Source organism: Eutrema salsugineum, unplaced genomic scaffold (assembly GCF_000478725.1).
Source record: "Eutrema salsugineum unplaced genomic scaffold, Eutsalg1_0 scaffold_1, whole genome shotgun sequence".
Lineage (NCBI taxonomy): Eukaryota > Viridiplantae > Streptophyta > Magnoliopsida > Brassicales > Brassicaceae > Eutrema > Eutrema salsugineum.
Genome location: NW_006256909.1, coordinates 4,967,739 through 4,987,386, shown reverse-complemented (window position 1 = coordinate 4,987,386; position 19,648 = coordinate 4,967,739). Strand labels below are relative to the sequence as shown.

General features: G+C 30.2%; 1 protein-coding gene across 1 annotated transcript; it reads left to right on the top strand.

Moving 5' to 3' along the window:
* Positions 1-15,610: 15,610 nt before the first annotated feature.
* On the top strand, positions 15,611-19,594 carry LOC18028675 (casein kinase 1-like protein 6). Its single transcript, XM_006412879.2, has 14 exons — positions 15,611-16,045; positions 16,162-16,202; positions 16,671-16,740; positions 16,855-17,003; positions 17,103-17,198; positions 17,459-17,529; positions 17,624-17,685; positions 17,775-17,838; positions 17,929-18,013; positions 18,110-18,236; positions 18,480-18,565; positions 18,648-18,711; positions 18,805-18,944; positions 19,079-19,594. Exons 1-14 carry the CDS (start codon positions 15,958-15,960, stop codon positions 19,379-19,381), a joined length of 1,446 nt encoding a protein of 481 aa, XP_006412942.1. The 5' UTR covers positions 15,611-15,957; the 3' UTR covers positions 19,382-19,594.
* The last annotated feature ends 54 nt before the right edge of the window (positions 19,595-19,648 follow it).

Genomic DNA, 19,648 nt, shown 5'->3' with positions numbered 1-19,648 from the left:
TGGCAAAGCATGATGTAAAGTTGTAAACGAGCATGCAAGAGTACACATGTATAACTCTTACTACAAGGAAAATTAGTTATTGGAAATTATTTTTAACAAGAATTTAACATTACTTTAAATTACTTTATATATGTGTTTCCTATAACTAACTTTCTTTTAAACTCCGTGGGATGGCTGATTCAATACTGAATTAGTTTTTCCTTAATTATGATTAATATATTATTAGATTAGACTATATGCACTGAATCATTTTGATTAATTTGTTGACATTCTTTCGTGCACAGTTACTCTAAGCCTAAATTAATGCTAATGTGGCATATATATGATATATTATATATATATGTGACGAGAGGCCAAATTATTTAAAACGTTAGAGACCGTATACTCCCAATATGTAAGAATGTATGCGTACCAAAATATCAATCTATAATTACCAGGTCAACTATATATAATATGCCCGATAACATACAGAACATTAACATATAATATATTAGTTCAACTGGTACGTACTCCGACCACTATCCAAATCGCTGGTTCAGATTCTGCTATGATACCCAAAAAAAATCATATAAATTTTTTTCAGGATTCACTATATATGTTGTCTTTGGATCCATGCGTTTTCACATCTGCTTTTAATGTATCTCTCTATTTCACGGTCGTAATTTATTCCACACAACTCGCACAACTATAAATCGCCACAAAAATTAGTTTACAAATCAATATTAATTTAAATATTCATCTTATGATATCTTAAAATATTATCGCCAATTTTTTGCAGCCTTTGACGATGAGATTTGAGCAGTTCTTTTGTAGTATATCTTTCTTTGAATGTCGTTTCGAATAATAATAGCACGGTTCAAGAAAAATATACACTAAGATTGAGAGAAAAGCAAATGCAGACATTGCGATTGCGCTGAGATGGGAGTCTGGGACTGGGAGTGATACCTTTTTGTGATATCATATATGTTACTCGGTATCTGTAACAGTAATTATTATTTAATTTGGGAGCTAGTGGAAAGAGATTTTTTTGTTTTTTCCTTTTGAGAACGTGAAAATATAGTGTTCTGATAATGAAAAATATATCGCTAGCTGTTTATTGGTGTTTCGAAAACAAATGTGGTAGTCAATCATTGTGACAAAATTGATACTTTTTTTTTGAGCATTTACAAAACTGATAGTTGTTTGTGAATTAAGTAACTATTACATGTATATTTGCATTTTCACCAAAAATTCGCGACAAAATTTTGTTGTATCAAAATTAATAGGGCGGAATGACTGGTAAACATTGGTAAAAAATTTGTAAGAGTTTTCAGTTAAGGAAAAATGGAAAAAAACAAATCATAAATTGATTTGCGAAAATTCAATATTGAAAACTTTAGGAAACATTATTCATTTTTTTCCCATTTCATTAAAGAATTTGCTTCTCATTAATTTACTACAAATATGGGACATCAAATTTAAAGTAATGAATTATGTACATGAAAATTAATTATATGAAATAATAATTTGTGACCGACTGCTCCAGGTACTCCGTAGCAGAATTATTATTTTTCGTTATCCACATCGGAAGTTAGATAAAAATTTGGAAGAAATCAACAAGTTTGAATCGAGCTATTAACCTATCTAACATGCCAGCCATTGCTGTGCCTGATCACCATTGCTAGACTTGACCGCCGCTTCAGCCAAACCTGATCGCGGCTGTCTTCAAACAAACGAAACTTCTAAATTTTAGTTTCCTTAAAAAAACTACACTTTTTATAGTACGAAGAAACTCTACTAGTAAATTTCTCTGAAATTAGTAGCAATCTGTTAAAAAATAATAATCAAATGTGGTGACAAATCAGTTTAAGTTGCTACCCGATTCGTTTCTACTGGTCATTTGTATACAGTTACAGTTTGATTACAGTACGATTTTTATTTTTATGTTGTAAACGTACTCCGTTGACTCTATTAAACTCAGCTTGATTCTCCCAGTTTTACAGATTTGCTGGCGAACCTAATGCTGTGGATATTCTCTTGTAAACCAATAAAAGACCATATATTTGAAACTCAATTTTCAACGGTCTTAAAATTTATAATTTATCACCTTTTTTCTTTCTTAGATATGTGTACTGAAAAAAAAATTCCTATAAGTTATCACTCTTTACGTGCTCGACATGAATCATGATTAACTGTAGATAATCTTCTTCACATACTTTAACAATATATATATATATATATGCAAAATCAATTCCGAATTTTCATCAAAACAAAAAAAAAATCAATTCCAAATGCCAAGTTTTACATTAGAGTGGCGGTTCATTTACCATCTTATTTTCTGTAAGTATACTGTATACATATTTTCTGTAATATTGTGGCTTATAAAAATAAAAGGTGTATGTGGACAAGTTCAAAATAATTGTTTGGATTGTTTAAAACACCAACGTAAACCTGTTTTTTTTTCAAGAGACTTTACGGTTAAACACGTCAAACCAATTTGAATACATTTATGATATTTATGGAGAAGTAAATTTTAGTATCCTGTAAGTTAATTTTTTTTTTAATGACAACCATGCATGATGATTTGCAAGGTCAACTAATACTTTGACATATTTTCTAATTATCTTTGTATTTGCATGGTGATTTGCAACTGTATATAAAAAGTATATACCGTTGTAAATGAGTTTGGAGTGCTTTAGCTTACAATGTTGGGGCAACATTTTTGATATGAGAGAACGACGTCGCACTCTATGAGTGCTAGTGATATTTGTATCATAAATACTGAAAAAATATATGGTAATGGTGATATATCCGTATATGTGAAAAATTATAAATCATTTGACATGGTTCATTTTAGATAAATTTTAGTATAAGTGATGTTTTGGATATTTTTTCATTCCTTTGGAGGCAAGTTTAATTAATGCAAAATCAACAAACGCATGGAATTCTAGGAAATACGAAAAAAATGTATTCACCAAGGACGCTCCAATACTAAAGTTAAAAATGAGAAGAGAAACACGATATGATATGTCTGAAACGAAAAAAAAAAACAGAAAACAAATTGCTGAATGACTTCGAATAAAAAAATGATGGATCTAAGAAATAACTTTTTATTTTAAAGGGCACTTTTGTGAAAAGATGGTATATATCAAAATCTTAAACTTTTGTTGCATGTTGAAATTTTAATTAATTCTGATATATATCAAAATTTTATGAGTTATAATCACAATATATGTCATGTTACACTGAGTGCGTTTTATATAATATTATGTTTTAGAAAATGTTACATATTATACTATGTAATACTTGAAAATAGGAACAATTGATGAGAGTAAGAGGTCCATCAATGATGAACATAAAACTGAAGACACAGTGAACTTTGAATAAAACTCATATGTTGATGTTTCGGAGAATTTTGGATTTATTTCAGAGACTCCCGCAATAATTGAGGTATAGACAAAACTCTATTTTGTCGTTATATTTCCTATGTTTATCGTAATTATTGAAAGCTGTATATATATTTTATCGGATGTCCCCGAAGGGACTGAAAGCTGTATATACATAAATACACACACTGATACACATAAAGACTACACCATGTGGATCCATTTGTTGTGTCTTATTAACTTCTATAAACTATAAACTCTTAAGGTACGTACAAGACATCCTACAAAAGGCATCTAGTATATAAATTTATTCTAGGGTAAACAAAAAACCGCAAATAAGAGGTAAAACCTAAAAGATATCTTTAAAAATTCAGTAGGATTCTCTCACGGGATATCATAACCTAGCGGACAACACCAAAATCTCAACTTCATTTTTCAGGTGACTTAAACTATTGACTTGATAAAAATCATCCGATACTAAAATCATATGAAAATAACAATCATACTATTATATGGATGTGATGAAATAGACTGGCCGATCCTTGAGGTCTGTGTCTATTTTTGATGGAGAAACCCAGAGAAACCTATTAATGAGCCGGATAAATTATGTTAATGGTGGATCCAAGATCACTATCTTTAAAATAGCTGTGTATTGTGGCGAAGAAAATAGGTTCTGGACAGTCAAAAACATTCTGAAATGAGTTTAAAGTAACATCTATAAGATCATAAGATGAAATGGTCGCGATTGCCGAGCCTTATGCACACTTTCCTTTCAAGGAACCCACATAACTTGGTTACTTTTAGATGAAATATGTTTGATTCTTGAATCTTGATTGAAATAAAGATGAAATGGTTCGGTCGCGATTGTCTGTGAAATATTGTTTGAGAATAAAAGAATGCATGCGGTTATGGTGAAAAAGTAAAGACATGTGAAAGTTGTTCACGTCAGAAACAAATCAAATTATATTCTCACTCATTTAAAAATTATTTTTAAAACAGTAACAATTGTTGGCAAAAGAAAGGACAAAATTTCTAAGGAGATTAGAATCAAAAAGGCAATTTGAAAATTTTGAGGACGATTGGACGAACCGACAAAGGATGGTGTGGCCATGTAAATTTTTATTAAAATATAGAATTTTTTGCTCTTGTTCAAAAAAAAAAGCATGGTGTGGGCATGTAATTGTTTTATTAAAATATAAAATTTTTTTGCTCTATCAATAAAAACTTTGGTCATGAACCGGATTACTATTTAAAGTATCATCACGACACCTGTTTTTTTTTCTTTTCTTTTTATTACTGTATTACCTTAAGCCTCAAGGTGATATACTGATATGTGTATCATTTCAATTTCTATTATAAAATGCAAACTCTTAATTAGAGGGAGACGAATGCGGCGGGAAAATCGGTGGGCCGTCTTATAGGTTACACGTCCTTCCATTACTTGGATTGTAAGAAAATAAAGTTAATCTGTGAATGTTCCATTCCCATAAAATAATTACTAGTCCGTAGATGGAAATTAAAATACCGTTGGTTCAACTTTTTGTTATTTTAGCTTTTTCTTTTAACAATACGTTCGTAAGAAATACTCCCACCGTTTCACAAAGAGTGTCGTTTTAAGGTTTTATTTTTGTTTCACAAAGAGTGTTGTTTTATATCTTCAATGCAGAATTTTAAACAATATTCTAATTTTGACCTCATTGATTTAATAAATTAATTAAAGAAAAAAGTTATTTAATGTATTAATAAAGAGCAAAGTAGTATTTTTAATAGTTTTCTTAATAAATGTGAAAAATATCAGAAGGGAGTATAGAGTTTAACTATTTTTTAAGATAATAAATAATTAAATAATTTTTTAGCAGAAAAACTGAATTAACTTTTGTAGAACAATTATAAAATGTTAAAAATCTAGTTTTAGCAAATTAATCATGCATGGTTTGCTTTTTTTTTTTTAATATGTCCTTAACTCTTTAGTTTTGTATACATAGCCAAATCCCACTTTTCAAAAATGTAAAAACATTCGAAGTTGATGAATATTATGTATTCCTACAAAATGTCCCTTAAATCCATGATTATTCTTGATTTAGTTTAAACACCTCAATAACAAAAATAAAAATGAAAATAGTCGATGCCTGATATTTGTTTTCTTCTCCGATGGAATAGCTACCTAACATTAGGGCAGACGAAAACAATAAATTTTTCTCTTTAAAAATTTCTTCCGTTCAACATCGGATATCATATCATGTTTTCTTATAGAAACTGACGTGTAATATCTTGAAGACTGGAGTTATACGACCACAACCTAGAAGTATAGTCGTGTTATGATATATAAGACCACTTAGCTAAACAACAAAAATCATAATTACTAGAGTCAATGAAAAAGAATAAGTTTTCGAGTTGGTGATCATAAAATATTGCCATAGATTTGAAGCTAGCAGACCCTCCTCACATTTATAAGTTTGCTTTTGGATAGTATTTTAAATATTTGCAAGATCTATTGACTGGCTTTACAAATTAGTTGAAAATACTATAATTTTTCGTATTTTTATAGGCACGTTTATTGGAATCTTTCACAGTAAGTTATCATTAATTACTTAGGTTAAACACACTAATATAATTTTAACATACTTCTAATTATTTATTTATTTTTACAGAATAATAATACTTTTTGATATAGATTTTCTTATCAATTATTCCATTTTTAGCATACATCTCTACATTTTCAATTTTGAAATATTTCACTATTTAAATTTAAATACATAGGGCCCATGGATAACAGCATAATAACATATTTATCATATCCCAAAAAAAAAATATAACGCATATATATATATATATTCTATCTGTATATTTGTAAATATAGAGAAGCCAAGCCCACAAATGGTGTGTATAAAATTATACCCATACATAGGTATATGAGAGAGATGTATTATTGAGGCAAAGTTATGGGAATAAGTATAATCTCGAGGGAAGAGTTTATTGCCAAGTAAGGAAGTTTATATGTGTTTGATTGGAGAAAGAGTGACGGATTTAACATTCTTTGTCGTGATCTAATTATTCGTCTTTCTTATTCCCTAGCAGCCTTCTTCTTCATATATATTAAATAATGTCAAAACCCCAAATTTTTATTGTCTTCTTTAGTATTAATTATTGATGAAATTTTGGATTATCTCCATTAATTAATTACAACTTACAAAAATATATTTTTAAATATTTTCTTGTAGTCTTTCTACTTTTAAAATGTGTATTAATCACCAAGTTTTATGTATTATATAACATTTTTGATATTTGTATGATTCTGAATCAACCTGTTGTGTGATACAGTTGATCGATTACGTTATATGATTTGTATTTATTATAGTTATTTAATGATTATTTGGATCTTGAGATCCAAAGGGTTACATCTGATTAGTAGGCAAATCATTGTGCCAACTAATATAATTAAAGAAAAAAAAAAACTGAATGAACAAGATATGGTTATGTCATAAACGCTTGGCAAGGGATAACAAATAAAAAAGAATCATTATGGTAAATTTTTTAAATGCTCGCATAAGAACGAATTAAAGAAAATGCATCAATCATCAATGTGCATCAGTGCATGCAAGAGTCACGGAATACAGAAACAACAACATTGTAGCATATTAGCATTTTATAAAACGCCAAATTAAGAATCAAATAGTATGTATAATGCTCTAAATAAATGCACATGGCATGCCTTATACTATTTATGCAGACCAAATCCTAATATCATTATGACTCATTTTATACCATTTGTTGATATTGACTCTTGTTAGACTATTTCTGTATTCGATTCTATGGATATTCTCTTTGTAGCCTCTAAAAAATATATTCAATATATTTCATCATTATAATTAATTACTATGATGCATTTAGTTTTAATAAATTATCTGCAAAAATATTAGTAAAATATTCTCTTAGTTCTTTCATGTATACCAGATATATACGAGGCATGGTGCAAGATAAGCTACTGATTCACATCCATTCATTCATGACTGATATATATGATCATATTATCAAACATATCTACAGTATATAGACAGTTTTATGCGGTATAGATCTCCGCATTCATGAGATATGATACAAATGATACATGCAGTAGATCAATTCAGATCTAACAGTCAATATAATAGAATAATGTAAGTTTATTATCAAATAAGTGAACATCTTTCTGCGATTGAAGACCGTAATGAATAATGGTAATGAATTATTTTTTAATTTTTTTTTACGTCGAATGGTAATGAATAAAATTCTCATTCGTTCAATCTTAAGCAAATGGATACTCAAATACAAATAATCGACGACCGTCGCATTCCGGGGGGTAATGAGGGCAAAATAAAACAGATAAAAAAAAATTCACCGACAAATAATTTAGATTCTTATTGTAAAAAAGCCAATTACTATAATACATTAATACATATATATATATATATAAGTTATAACGATAATTATTTGTATGCAAGTGAAATAATAGCTAATAAATCCGATTCTCGTTGGAATCTGCTTTGACTTTGTGACCATTAGTTATTGTCTTTCAGTATTACTTCAACTTATATAACACTCTCTTTTTTAGGTTTCAATTTTTCTAGTTACATCAATATCGACCTTAAATAACACACATATTTAGGAAATATTTTTGTAACTATCGAAGTTTTTTTTTTATAGAAAATAACTATCTAAGTTGGTATAAATAGTTCATTGAATCTAATAGTGTTCAAAGGAACATTCATTGTATCTCAACAGGATACATTAAACACTTGATAAGTTGTTTAATTGTATGATTCTAAAGAAATAGTTTTGATTGTGATAAAGAACTAACACTTGGCATACGATTTATAGTTATATCTGGTACCATCTATGCTAAAAACAATTAAAAAAATAAGGATTTTCTAGATAATTTCCTTCAACAAATGCTAAAGCTAATTATAATCAAATAAGTGGAAATTTTGTTTTTTTTTGTCCTGTCTTATTTTTGTCATCTATGGAAAAAATTCTTGATTGGAACATAATCTCTAATCATTGAGAAAAGAACATGACGGAAGTATGAATGGGAATTTTACAAAATTGGTTTTAAATACAAAACTCTTAAAACTAAATAATGGAATTTTGTTTGTAGAAACGTAGAATGTTTATTAATACTGATCCTCGTTTTCCATACATGCTTTTCGTTTCTATATGGATCTAGAAATATATAAATTAAAAAAAAATTGTGAAATATCCTAAGATAGTTCAAATTTTAGTTTTTGTTCTGAAATTAGCACACTAAATTTAAAATTATAAAAAGCATAAAATATTCTATGAAAGTACTTGTTTATCCTAAATTAGTAACAAAATTAAATATTATCAGGGTTCTTTTGTAATTTAGAATTTAGACTTCTTTCAGAAATTTTTTGTTTGTAATCATTTTGATAATCTGTGTTATAGACTTATAGTATTTCAACTCCTCAGGTGAGTGAATCTCATTTACCTTCGACGTCTGACACAGTTCTCGTCGCCACATTTTATGTGGCTTTATTTGTCAGAATATCTTCGCCTTTTATATATCTTCTGAGTACTTTACTAAAAGAGATTGTTCATTCATATTTTAGCACTCGCTCAATTGAATATTATATACAAAAAGTGGCTATACATAGGAGTTAAAAGTTCAATCAATATTGTTAGTTTTTACATAAAAATATTTTTAATATTTACTTAAAATAATGGTAATCTAAACCAATGAAAATAAATACTGCAGAATATAGTTAATCATATCATATTAAAGTATAACTTTTACATACAAACTTGTACAAATCTTAAATTAAATGAAACAAGGACAAATTTAAAATATCTTATATAAGAGAGAGAGAGAGAGAGAGAGAGAGTATCAAATACTAGTTTTTAAAAGGATTATCTATTGAATTACTAGTATTAAATAACTCGTCCATACTCCATGCTATACAGAGATGTCCATATTCTTACGTTGTAGGACCGGATCTATTAAAGTTGATTAATTTAAAGAACTCCGAGAAAAATTATTGAAAATTTTATGAGTTATTATGATTGCCTACAAATATTTTGTTTAGTTTTAATAGTTCTATTTTTTTGTATAGATATTATCAACGAAAAGTGGTGTCTTAAGAATTAATATCAGTAATTAATAATTCAACAGTCGATGATTTAATTTTAAAATTACTGTTGAATCGTATTTTTAGATACAGAATTAATATCAGTAATAATTTGTGTCTAAAAATACAATTCAACAGTAATCTATTATACAGAAGCACTTTTAATGCTTGCTTCCAAACACTCTCAAAGTTTTTTTATGATATTTTATTTTATATTTATATTTAATTTCCGAAAATTAGTTATTAATTTAGATATTTTTATGTTTCATAAAATCTAGGTAATCTTTAATTTAAATTTCAAATTATTGGAAATTTATGATAACTAAATTTAATTACAAAAATCTGCATTCAATTTAATTTAAATTCAAAAAATATAATTAAAATTTATTATGAAAATTTAGATTAATAATTTTAATACTTTAGAATTCCTTAAATACAGATTAGATTTAATTTAAAATTTAAAATTTAAATAATCTTTTCATAAAAATGCATAGTAAATAAATATTTTATCATATTTTATCATAATCAATCGGTCTCAAATATCAAATATTTTAGAATAACAAATATTCATATTATACAATAATATGATCGAGCTGATTAAAGTTATATATATATATATATATATACTTAAAGTCTATGAGTTAATTTATTAAAATATGTAAGATATTAAGATGATTTGAGACAATTAAACTAACATGTTAGCCAGTTATATATATATATATATTTGTAATAGCGCAAATAGTAAATAAATATCTTATTATATTTTCTCATAATCAATTGGTCAAAATATTCAATATTAGTAAATATTTATAGGGCTATACATTTATAATTATAGTCTTATACGGGTTAGTTTGTCAAAACATGTAAAATATTAAAAATATTTTAAGACAACTAAATGGACGGGTTAGCAAATTCATAGATATATAGATTGTTTATGTGTAAATCTAAATTCACATAATAACAAAGTTTATGATTAACATTAGATCAATGTATATTTAATTAATGCATACTCTTATTCTACTAATATACAAATTTTTATTGTTTAAAATTAAAACATGATAACAATATTTTGATTAAAAAAAATAAATAACAAAAACTAATTATATATAAACAACAAAATAAATGCAACTTATATTAGAAATAAAAAATAAAAAATTCCCGTGCAGACACACGAAGTTAAAATCTAGTAATTCAATTAATTGGAGAAAACGACACAATTAATATCAGGTTGTGTGACGAGTCACGAGGCAAAGCCTCAAAACTAAGACTTTATGTCAATTTCGCAAATTATTAGTTACAAATAAATAATATACTCGAAAAAATAAAAAGAAAGAATAGATAGAATTTTTGTATAATCGACACCAAAAGATTCGGAATTACATAACTTAGAAACGTGGGAAATTGTTATCTACAAGTTAGAAGCATCTTATATTCTCGATTGTGATTGGCATATATCAATCACTCTCACAATGCAGTGAACCCTATATTTTGTTTCTACTTTAAATTTTATATATTAGATTTTTCTGTCATATGTTACATTAACTAAATGATAATTATCTTAATTTTTGTTGGAATTTCAAGACGATAACTTTCACCAAAACTTGAAAGATTAAACTGTGAAAGATTAAACTATATATGTAGTGAAACTGGTTTGAATAATAGTATATAATTAATTTATACAATTCCCGTATATATTATGTGTCATTTTAAGATTTAATATTTGTTTTAATTTTGAAGTTTTTTATATTTTTATTGCAAAGTTTTGATAAATTTTCAGTTTTATCTTTTGTTTAAAGCAATTTTTGATGGATACAATATTATCTCCTACGAACTAGTTTGAATATCGTTTCGAATTCTCTGATCATGATTTTTTTTTTGAAAACAATTAGTAATGTGAGTCAACGAATGCTTTATGATTAAAACGGGGTGTTTAAAACATTCGTATGTTTCCTGATCTGGATTCGGCTCATCTGCTACAGACTTACAGTCATATTAAAAAAGCTGATTTATACTATAATCTGTAGTTTCCTTATTACAAGAAATGTTGACGCCCTCCCCAAACCCATGAAAAGAATGGGCCAAAAAGTATAATACAAAAGAAGCTGAAACTTTTTTTTTCTTTTGACATTTAGGAGTTTTGTCTATAGTTTCCACTACTGTATCAAGATGCCCCACAATATAATAATATATTTATACATATATGTTTGTATATATCAATCATTAGTATATTAGTGATGAATGATGATTAATATAATCAAATCGACGTGCAACTTGGAATGCTTCTAATTTCGACACCTGGATAACGTGCGTCAATCTAAATCACAATATTATTTCTTCGTATTCAATGTAATTAAGTTTCATTTCATATGTTTGTATATAATATAGGAGTATTCTTTTTTTTTTTGATAAAGAGGAGTATTCGCCAATACATAAATCATAGAGGTATTTTAAAAAATACCAACTTTCTAGTTTCTAATTTTTTAAAAATATGAAAATTACTCTTGAACGTTTAAAAATTCATTCGAATAGTTAATAAGTATTTTTTTTAAGTGATGAATAATGATTAATAAACCATTGCGCCACGAAAGGGTTTAAAGAATTTTTCTATATCCCACCCAAAAAGAGAGATATAGAACTGTGTTGATAAAAGAGGGGGCAGTCTGATTGGGTGAGGTTGAAGAAGCGTGTGACCGAGAACTTTGAGCTTATGATTAATTAAATATTTTTGTTTATTTTATTTTTGCCGCCGCAATGCTATTGGATTCCTTCATAGTTTCCTTTACGATAGCAATAATATTTAATAAATGACCTTTTTTAAAACACTATATTGGTTGTCAATTTTGATTTTCAGGTTTTCTATCATAATCACATGAACTGATTTTTTTCCCTGATTTTTTTTCAGAGGGGGTTTCATTGTAGCCAAATAATTGCACCATGTATCAAATATATATATATTATCGCTTATACTTATATACTCTATATATATGGTGAATTCTAACATTAATATTTAAGCTAGCTAGGTAATAGGTATGTTATGAAATACATCATATATTAGATGGAAAATGGAGTAATATTTAAGGAATATTAGTTAACTTATTCATCACCAATTTGTTTTGAAAAATCATGATTTATAACAAAGTACCACAATACATGTTTGAAATTCACGTAAAAAAAGAGAATATTTATGAATGACTTCACAAATCTCGAACCATTGTTAGCTGAGGATTTTAACCTTCTCGCTTGTTGTGTACCACAAACCTCATATTTTGATATTATACGATACGACAGTCTAGATAGGTATCCAGTACAGCATCAATCAGTCGTCTACAAACATATCGACGTCGATTTTATTCGATGTGAGATAGTTAAAGGCGAATTCTTTGCCCGAGGTATCTAAATACATGATCAAATTGGTTGATACCTTCACTTTCGGACGAGATTTAAAATATTTTGAAAAATAGACAAATTTTCACGCTCCAAACTTAAAAGATAATAGTACCACATATATATATATATATACTAATATGTATTCTAGTAAAATATCTTTATATCTAGAGTTGGTATTCAATCAACTGTTTGTATAAAACTTGCGGGTCAAGCCAAACTTAGATAGATATCAATTTTACTAACAAAAATCTTACGTTTTTATTTTATTTTATTGCAATATTCCACGATATAAACTCTTATTACAATTACATTTGCATGACAGTTGCATATCAATAATTACCTTATGTTTGTTTGTTCCGACTATAAATACAATAAAACTTTTTTTTTTGTGAAATGTATAAATTTATATATATATATATATATCCATCTAAGAGAAAATGAGACTTCGTGGATGGCATACGGTCCATACATCGACAGGCTTAATTAAGAATCTAAAAACACTAGAGTTAGCCCTAGCTATACACACCCACTCTACATATTATATATGTGTATTATTTATGTATGTATATTTGTGTGTGTCCTTCGCCTAAGCCATATAGCATTTGAAAGCTATAGACCAACTGATAAGAGGTAAAGCAGAAGAAGAAATCTAATAAAGTTAAAAAGAAGAAGAAAAAAAAAGGAGAGAAAAAGAAGAGACATCACTTCTCCCTAAATCTTATATTCGCTTTTCGAACTTCAACCTCATGGGATGGGACAGCTGAAGAATCTTTTGTTGATTTTCATTTTCTTTGTTTAACTTTTCTTGATTTAGAAATTTACTCAATCTCTCGGGGTCGGGGTTCCTTTTATCAATATGTACAATGATGTTTTTTTCTAAATGTTTGTGTCTAAGCCATTTACAATCAATGGAACCAATACCGACACTTTTTTTTCAGTTCAATTTCTTCCGACCCTAACCTTAGTTTGATCCGTATCCATAGGATTGAAAATTACTACAAAAATATAAAAAAACTTATCGTACAAAAAAATTACAAAAGCATATAATATCTAAGTCTCTAAACTCTTGTTAATTTTTTTTTTTTTTTAAAACAGTGAGAAATAAGTCACAACTATTTTAAAAAATAACATAAATAATTTGCTTAACTACCAACCAACAGAATGACACACGAATCTTGAGCACACAAGGAAACAGAATAAACTAACACACAATCATAGCTTTATCACACGATTATGACATAACCGTGTCCGGATTCATCTGTAATCCCCCACAAAATAATTAATAAATTGGCGACTAAGTGTTACTAAACTAGGTTATCTTATACGACGATCAAGGAGAAAAATGAGTCAAAGATCTTGAAAATTAAGCATATCCTTAGCTGTAAGTGTAACTAATAAAGATACCATTACGAGAAGCTTGTACTTAAAAAAAATAAAAATAATGATGAGTGAATTACAAGCTTTATTCATAGACAAGGAAAAATTATCTTAATCGATCTAGACGTTTCTGATTATTGGCTACGTGGACTCAGTAGACCAACAATTGACGCTTCTTCATCGCCCACCAATAATATAGCCTTCTCGAGACACATTGATATGTGCAACAGCAGAAAGGATATCCTATACAAATATTCCACGTTGCGAAGTGGGCCTGAGACAAGTAGATCAAGCCCAATTTCAAACGTCGCTTCCATGATGATAAAGACAAGACAACGTAGGATGAGAGACATACACTTGAATTATATTCCAAGATTAGCATTTATGATTCGTATAAATGTTGATTCTCCCAAAAACTACTCTCTAGTCAATGTCGTATAAAGTTCTTGACTGGATATTATGTGCTAAGTTACTTCCTACAAAGCTCAATTACCGTACGATCAAATTATTCAAACTAGAAACAGTTTATAAGTGTTTTAAGTTTTTAACTAAGTGACAAGAGCTCTTCGTACATATGATTCGGGATGGATAGATATTAGTTGAAACAAACCAAAGATTCAATCCACGAATGTTGTAAATATTCAGAAGGAATTTTTTTTGTCTCAAATTCTAAAACCTTCATAATTATATTGTTAGTTGTGAGTCCTCTTAGAAAGATTGTTTTAATGCATATCCAAGAGACCTAGCAACCACATTTTCCACTTGAGTATACATGAAAACAAAATATACGTATTAATATGCATTTTAATATAAAAGCTATATTATTTGAAGAAATATGGGAGAAGTATAACAAATTCCATTTTGAACAATGGAGACACCCTCAAGTTGCAACAATAGTCTTCAAAATTATGCTTTTACATTGTCACCTAAAGATATATAAAATATTAACAAAACAAAAACACAGAAAAAAAATTGAGCTACTGTTTAGTCAAGACAAGATAAGCCACAGTCTACACACACAACAAGACTTACAATTGAGAGTAGGAGTTTATCTGCCAACTTCACAATGTAAAGGAATAATTGGCAGATAATGTTTCTCCGCAGCAATCATAAGCAGAGCTCATTGAATGACAAAAAAATATAAGAATTGGCAGACTAGACATATTGAAACGTACTAGTGTATTGTAGGTTTACCTCAAACTCCAGAGGAATAATTTTAGAACTTTCAGACCAGGCCCAATAATAATTCGAACCCATTGAATCTTTAAAAGGTGTTAGGCCCATCTCTCTCGCGCTCTCTCGCTCTCTCTCTCTCTCTCTCTCTCTGTCGACGACATTTACATGTTTACTGGGTCAATTTTTCGTTCCGGAAATTAATTCGTCACCTTTGATTTGGGAATATGACAAAATCAATCTGGGGATGGAGTTTTGTCGATTTTCTATGACTTTCTGTCTGATTTATTTCTTCCGGTGATTCAACTCTTCTTCCACGCTCTAAGTCACGGCATTGGATGGTTTCATTTTCTCACGCAGGCGAGAGAGAAAGAGAGAGAGAGACAGGTGATTGTTTTGGTTGACTTGTTTTCGATCTCAGATGGGGATTGTGCAGCACTTGTGTTCTCAATTAAGGGCGTGAAATCTGGTTTGTAAAGCAGAGACCTTTCAGGTGGTTCTTACAGAATTTTGAAAAAGCTATTTAGGGTTCTTGAATGGACTTGAAAATGGATAATGTAATTGGGGGCAAGTTTAAGCTTGGTCGTAAGATCGGTGGTGGCTCTTTCGGGGAGCTTTTTCTAGGTATATTTACTTCTTATCAATCCTTTCTTTGTGATCGGTTCTTAATACGTATTCAATTTTGTGGATTACCTTACTTTCTGTCTTAATTAAATCTGATTCTTTTAAAATATCTTCAGGCGTGAGTGTGCAAACCGGAGAGGAAGTCGCTGTTAAGCTGGTATTGTTTTAATCTTCCTTCTCTTCATCACTAATTATAATTGACATGTGATTTAAGATCTCGTTTCTAAGTTTGATCATAGTTGATGAAAACTCTTTGTTCTTCATCTTCATGATGGTTTTCTGTGATTCCTAGTTTGAAAGGAAGACTACTGAGCATTTTAAATTATTTTTTTCTTTAAAAGGAACTTCCTTTGGAAATTCAATTTTATCTGTTACTTGAAATAGCTCTAGTGGAATTGTTATTCAATCTTTTGGCTGCATTATTTTTTGAGTTTCATTTTGCTATCAACTTATGTTTTGGTATTCAAGTGCGAGTTAATAAAGCTAGAGGGAGTCAATTGCTAGAATCACTTTGCATATCGCCATAGCTTATTGATCACTGAAAAAAACCATATCTTTATTGAGAGTTCTGATTACTGAACAATTCGGCAACAGATTACATCTAATGTTCTGTAAAACTTTGTAGGAGCCTGCGAAAACTAAGCATCCCCAACTTCATTATGAGTCGAAGATATACATGCTTCTACAAGGAGGAAGTAAGTTTACAACTCCTATAGCTGCGAACATTGTCCCAATTCGATGAAAAACATGCTTAGCTGTGCGGAACGAGTCCTGGTCATCTGATATTTAATTTGTTTTCTATGGTGAAGCTGGCATCCCTAGCCTCAAGTGGTTCGGGGTTCAGGGAGACTACAATGCGATGGTCATTGATCTGCTTGGGCCGAGTTTGGAAGACTTGTTCAACTATTGTAGTAGGAGGCTCACTTTGAAGGCAGTTTTGATGCTTGCAGATCAACTGGTGAGAATTCTCAATTGCTGCTTTCACTTTGTCGAGGGAGAAGAAATGATGTTAGAAGTTTGGAGTTCCACCTAACAAAAGATTTGTTGATCATTGTAGATTAGCAGAGTTGAATATATGCATTCAAGGGGATTTCTTCACCGAGACATAAAACCAGACAACTTCTTGATGGGACTTGGTCGCAAAGCAAACCAGGTGCTTTGTTCTGTACACTTTTTTTTTTGATGAATTGTTATGCGCTAACCAATGATTTCCATAGAGAAAGTTATGTTAGATTCCGTCTTCTCTCTCTTTGTTACTCTTGGTATGATTACTGAATATGAGTTTTTGCTTTTGCTCTCTTTTCAAAAAATTGTTTTCAATTTGGATTACTCACAGCGTAAGAATGACAATTTATTAGCTAGAGACGTTTAACATAGATTGCTGAAATCATCTCCTCAATAATATGTATATAGGTGTATATCATTGATTTTGGCCTTGCAAAGAAGTATAGGGATCTCCAAACACATAGGCACATTCCGTACAGGTGATTTATGGAACTTTCAAGCGCATGTTTGTATGCTTCTTTCATTTTTTTCTTACTTAAATTCTTACAGATACTAATGTTGTTTTCATTACAGAGAAAACAAGAACCTTACGGGGACCGCTCGGTATGCGAGCGTCAACACTCACCTTGGAGTTGGTAAGCAGTTCATAGAATCACCTGAGATCTGCTCCAAAGTTGTGTTTGAAATTCCTCAAACGTGTGCCTGTTTGCGTACTTGTTGGCAGAGCAAAGTCGGAGGGATGATCTGGAGTCTCTTGGTTATGTGCTCATGTATTTCCTGAGAGGAAGGTTCTGCATACAGATCCTTTTTTTGTCTGATTAAATCATTTGGACGTGCTTGTTCTGGTCTGATTTTTTCTGGAATTTTATGTGTTTCAGCCTCCCGTGGCAGGGACTAAAAGCAGGCACAAAGAAGCAGAAGTACGACAGAATTAGTGAGAAGAAAGTTTCAACTCCTATAGAGGTATGGTAATATGGCTGATGCCCCCTTGGTTGGAGTTAGATCCGCTGTTGTTGTCACATAATTCACAGGTTAACTGTTCTACACTACTTATAACAGGTCTTGTGCAAGTCACAGCCACCCGAATTCGTATCATACTTTCAATACTGCAGGTCTTTGCGATTCGAAGACAAACCAGACTACTCATATCTAAAGAGGCTGTTCCGAGATTTGTTTATTCGTGAAGGTTTGTGCTTTCAAAGGCTAAACTTTTGCTCCTAGCACTGGTATATCTATGTTAAGATTTTGATCGCAGATATAATGAAGTCTCACTTTCCTAAAAAAATTTTCTGGTATATGGTCACACTATTTTTTATAGATCTTGAATAGAAACTGTAAATCTCGTACACTTATATATCTTTGCTGATAGATGTAATGCTTATTACATGTAAAATGTTTCACTCATTTGAAAACAAACAAATGGTATCAGGTTATCAGTTTGACTATGTATTCGACTGGACTGCATTAAACCACCCTCAGAGTTGTGCCAGTTCCCGTTCCAGCTCTCACGGAAGGGTGAGTACACTTGTCCTTAAATATCTCTATGTAGAGTGTCTTTTACTCACTTTGATTACCTTTTGTACCTTAAATATATCAGCATCGTGCCGCTAAACCAGTGATGGCCGCGGGACCTTCTGCTGAAAAACCTGAAAGGATTTCAGGTGATCCTAATACTATACGCTTAACTAACAAGTGGTCGGATCTGATTTTTTTTTGCAAACTATCTATATATTCTATTCCTTACACTCTTACAGTTGGGAAGGAAATCCGCGACAGATTCTCAGGTGCGGTTGAAGCATTTGCGAGAAGGAACGCTACAGGAGCCAGTCCCCATCAAAACCATACCAGACATCGAACTCTTGACGATATTCCTTCACCTATTAAACCTGCTGTGGTAAAAATATATATGATCATCATGTGCAAGAATTGTTTCAACACTTTTCAAGATATCAAACTCATGTTGGTGTTAGTAGAGAGATTAATTAGTCTTCCACGTTCTTGATATGTTTCTAATCTCATTTTTGTCAGAATATGGTATCTGAGAAAGGAAGAAACACTTCCAGATACGGCAGTGCTTCAAGGAGAGCGGTGGCCTCGGGAAGTAGACCGAGCTCATCAGGTGAACAAGGAGAGAGCCGAAGCTCGAGCCGTGTGGCTTCAAGCGGTGGTGGAGGCAGGCCATCTGTGTTTCAGAGAACACAAGCAGCAGCTGCTTTGAGTGGATACGACTCAAAGACGGCCTCTGCCTTTAACCGCAACCGAGTGGCTGCTTCTAGGACCGCACGTGACGAGGCTCTCAGGAGTTTCGAGCTTCTTTCCATCCGCAAATGATAAACAACAACGAAAAACGATTGAAGCCTTTTCAATGGGTTTCTCTTTTCTGTAAATTTGGATTCTTCTTTTACATATGTTGTTTGGTCCCTCCGTTTCCAAGAGACTCCCAATTTTTCATGTATTATTATGATGTGCTTTGGATTTTTGTATCAAATTTTACTCTCTTTTTATTGTAATCACCTTTCACTACAAGTTGTTGAGTTTTTTTCTCTTTTACTCTCTTTTTACTATGGTTGTTGTTGGAGTACTAATTCTTAACTATTC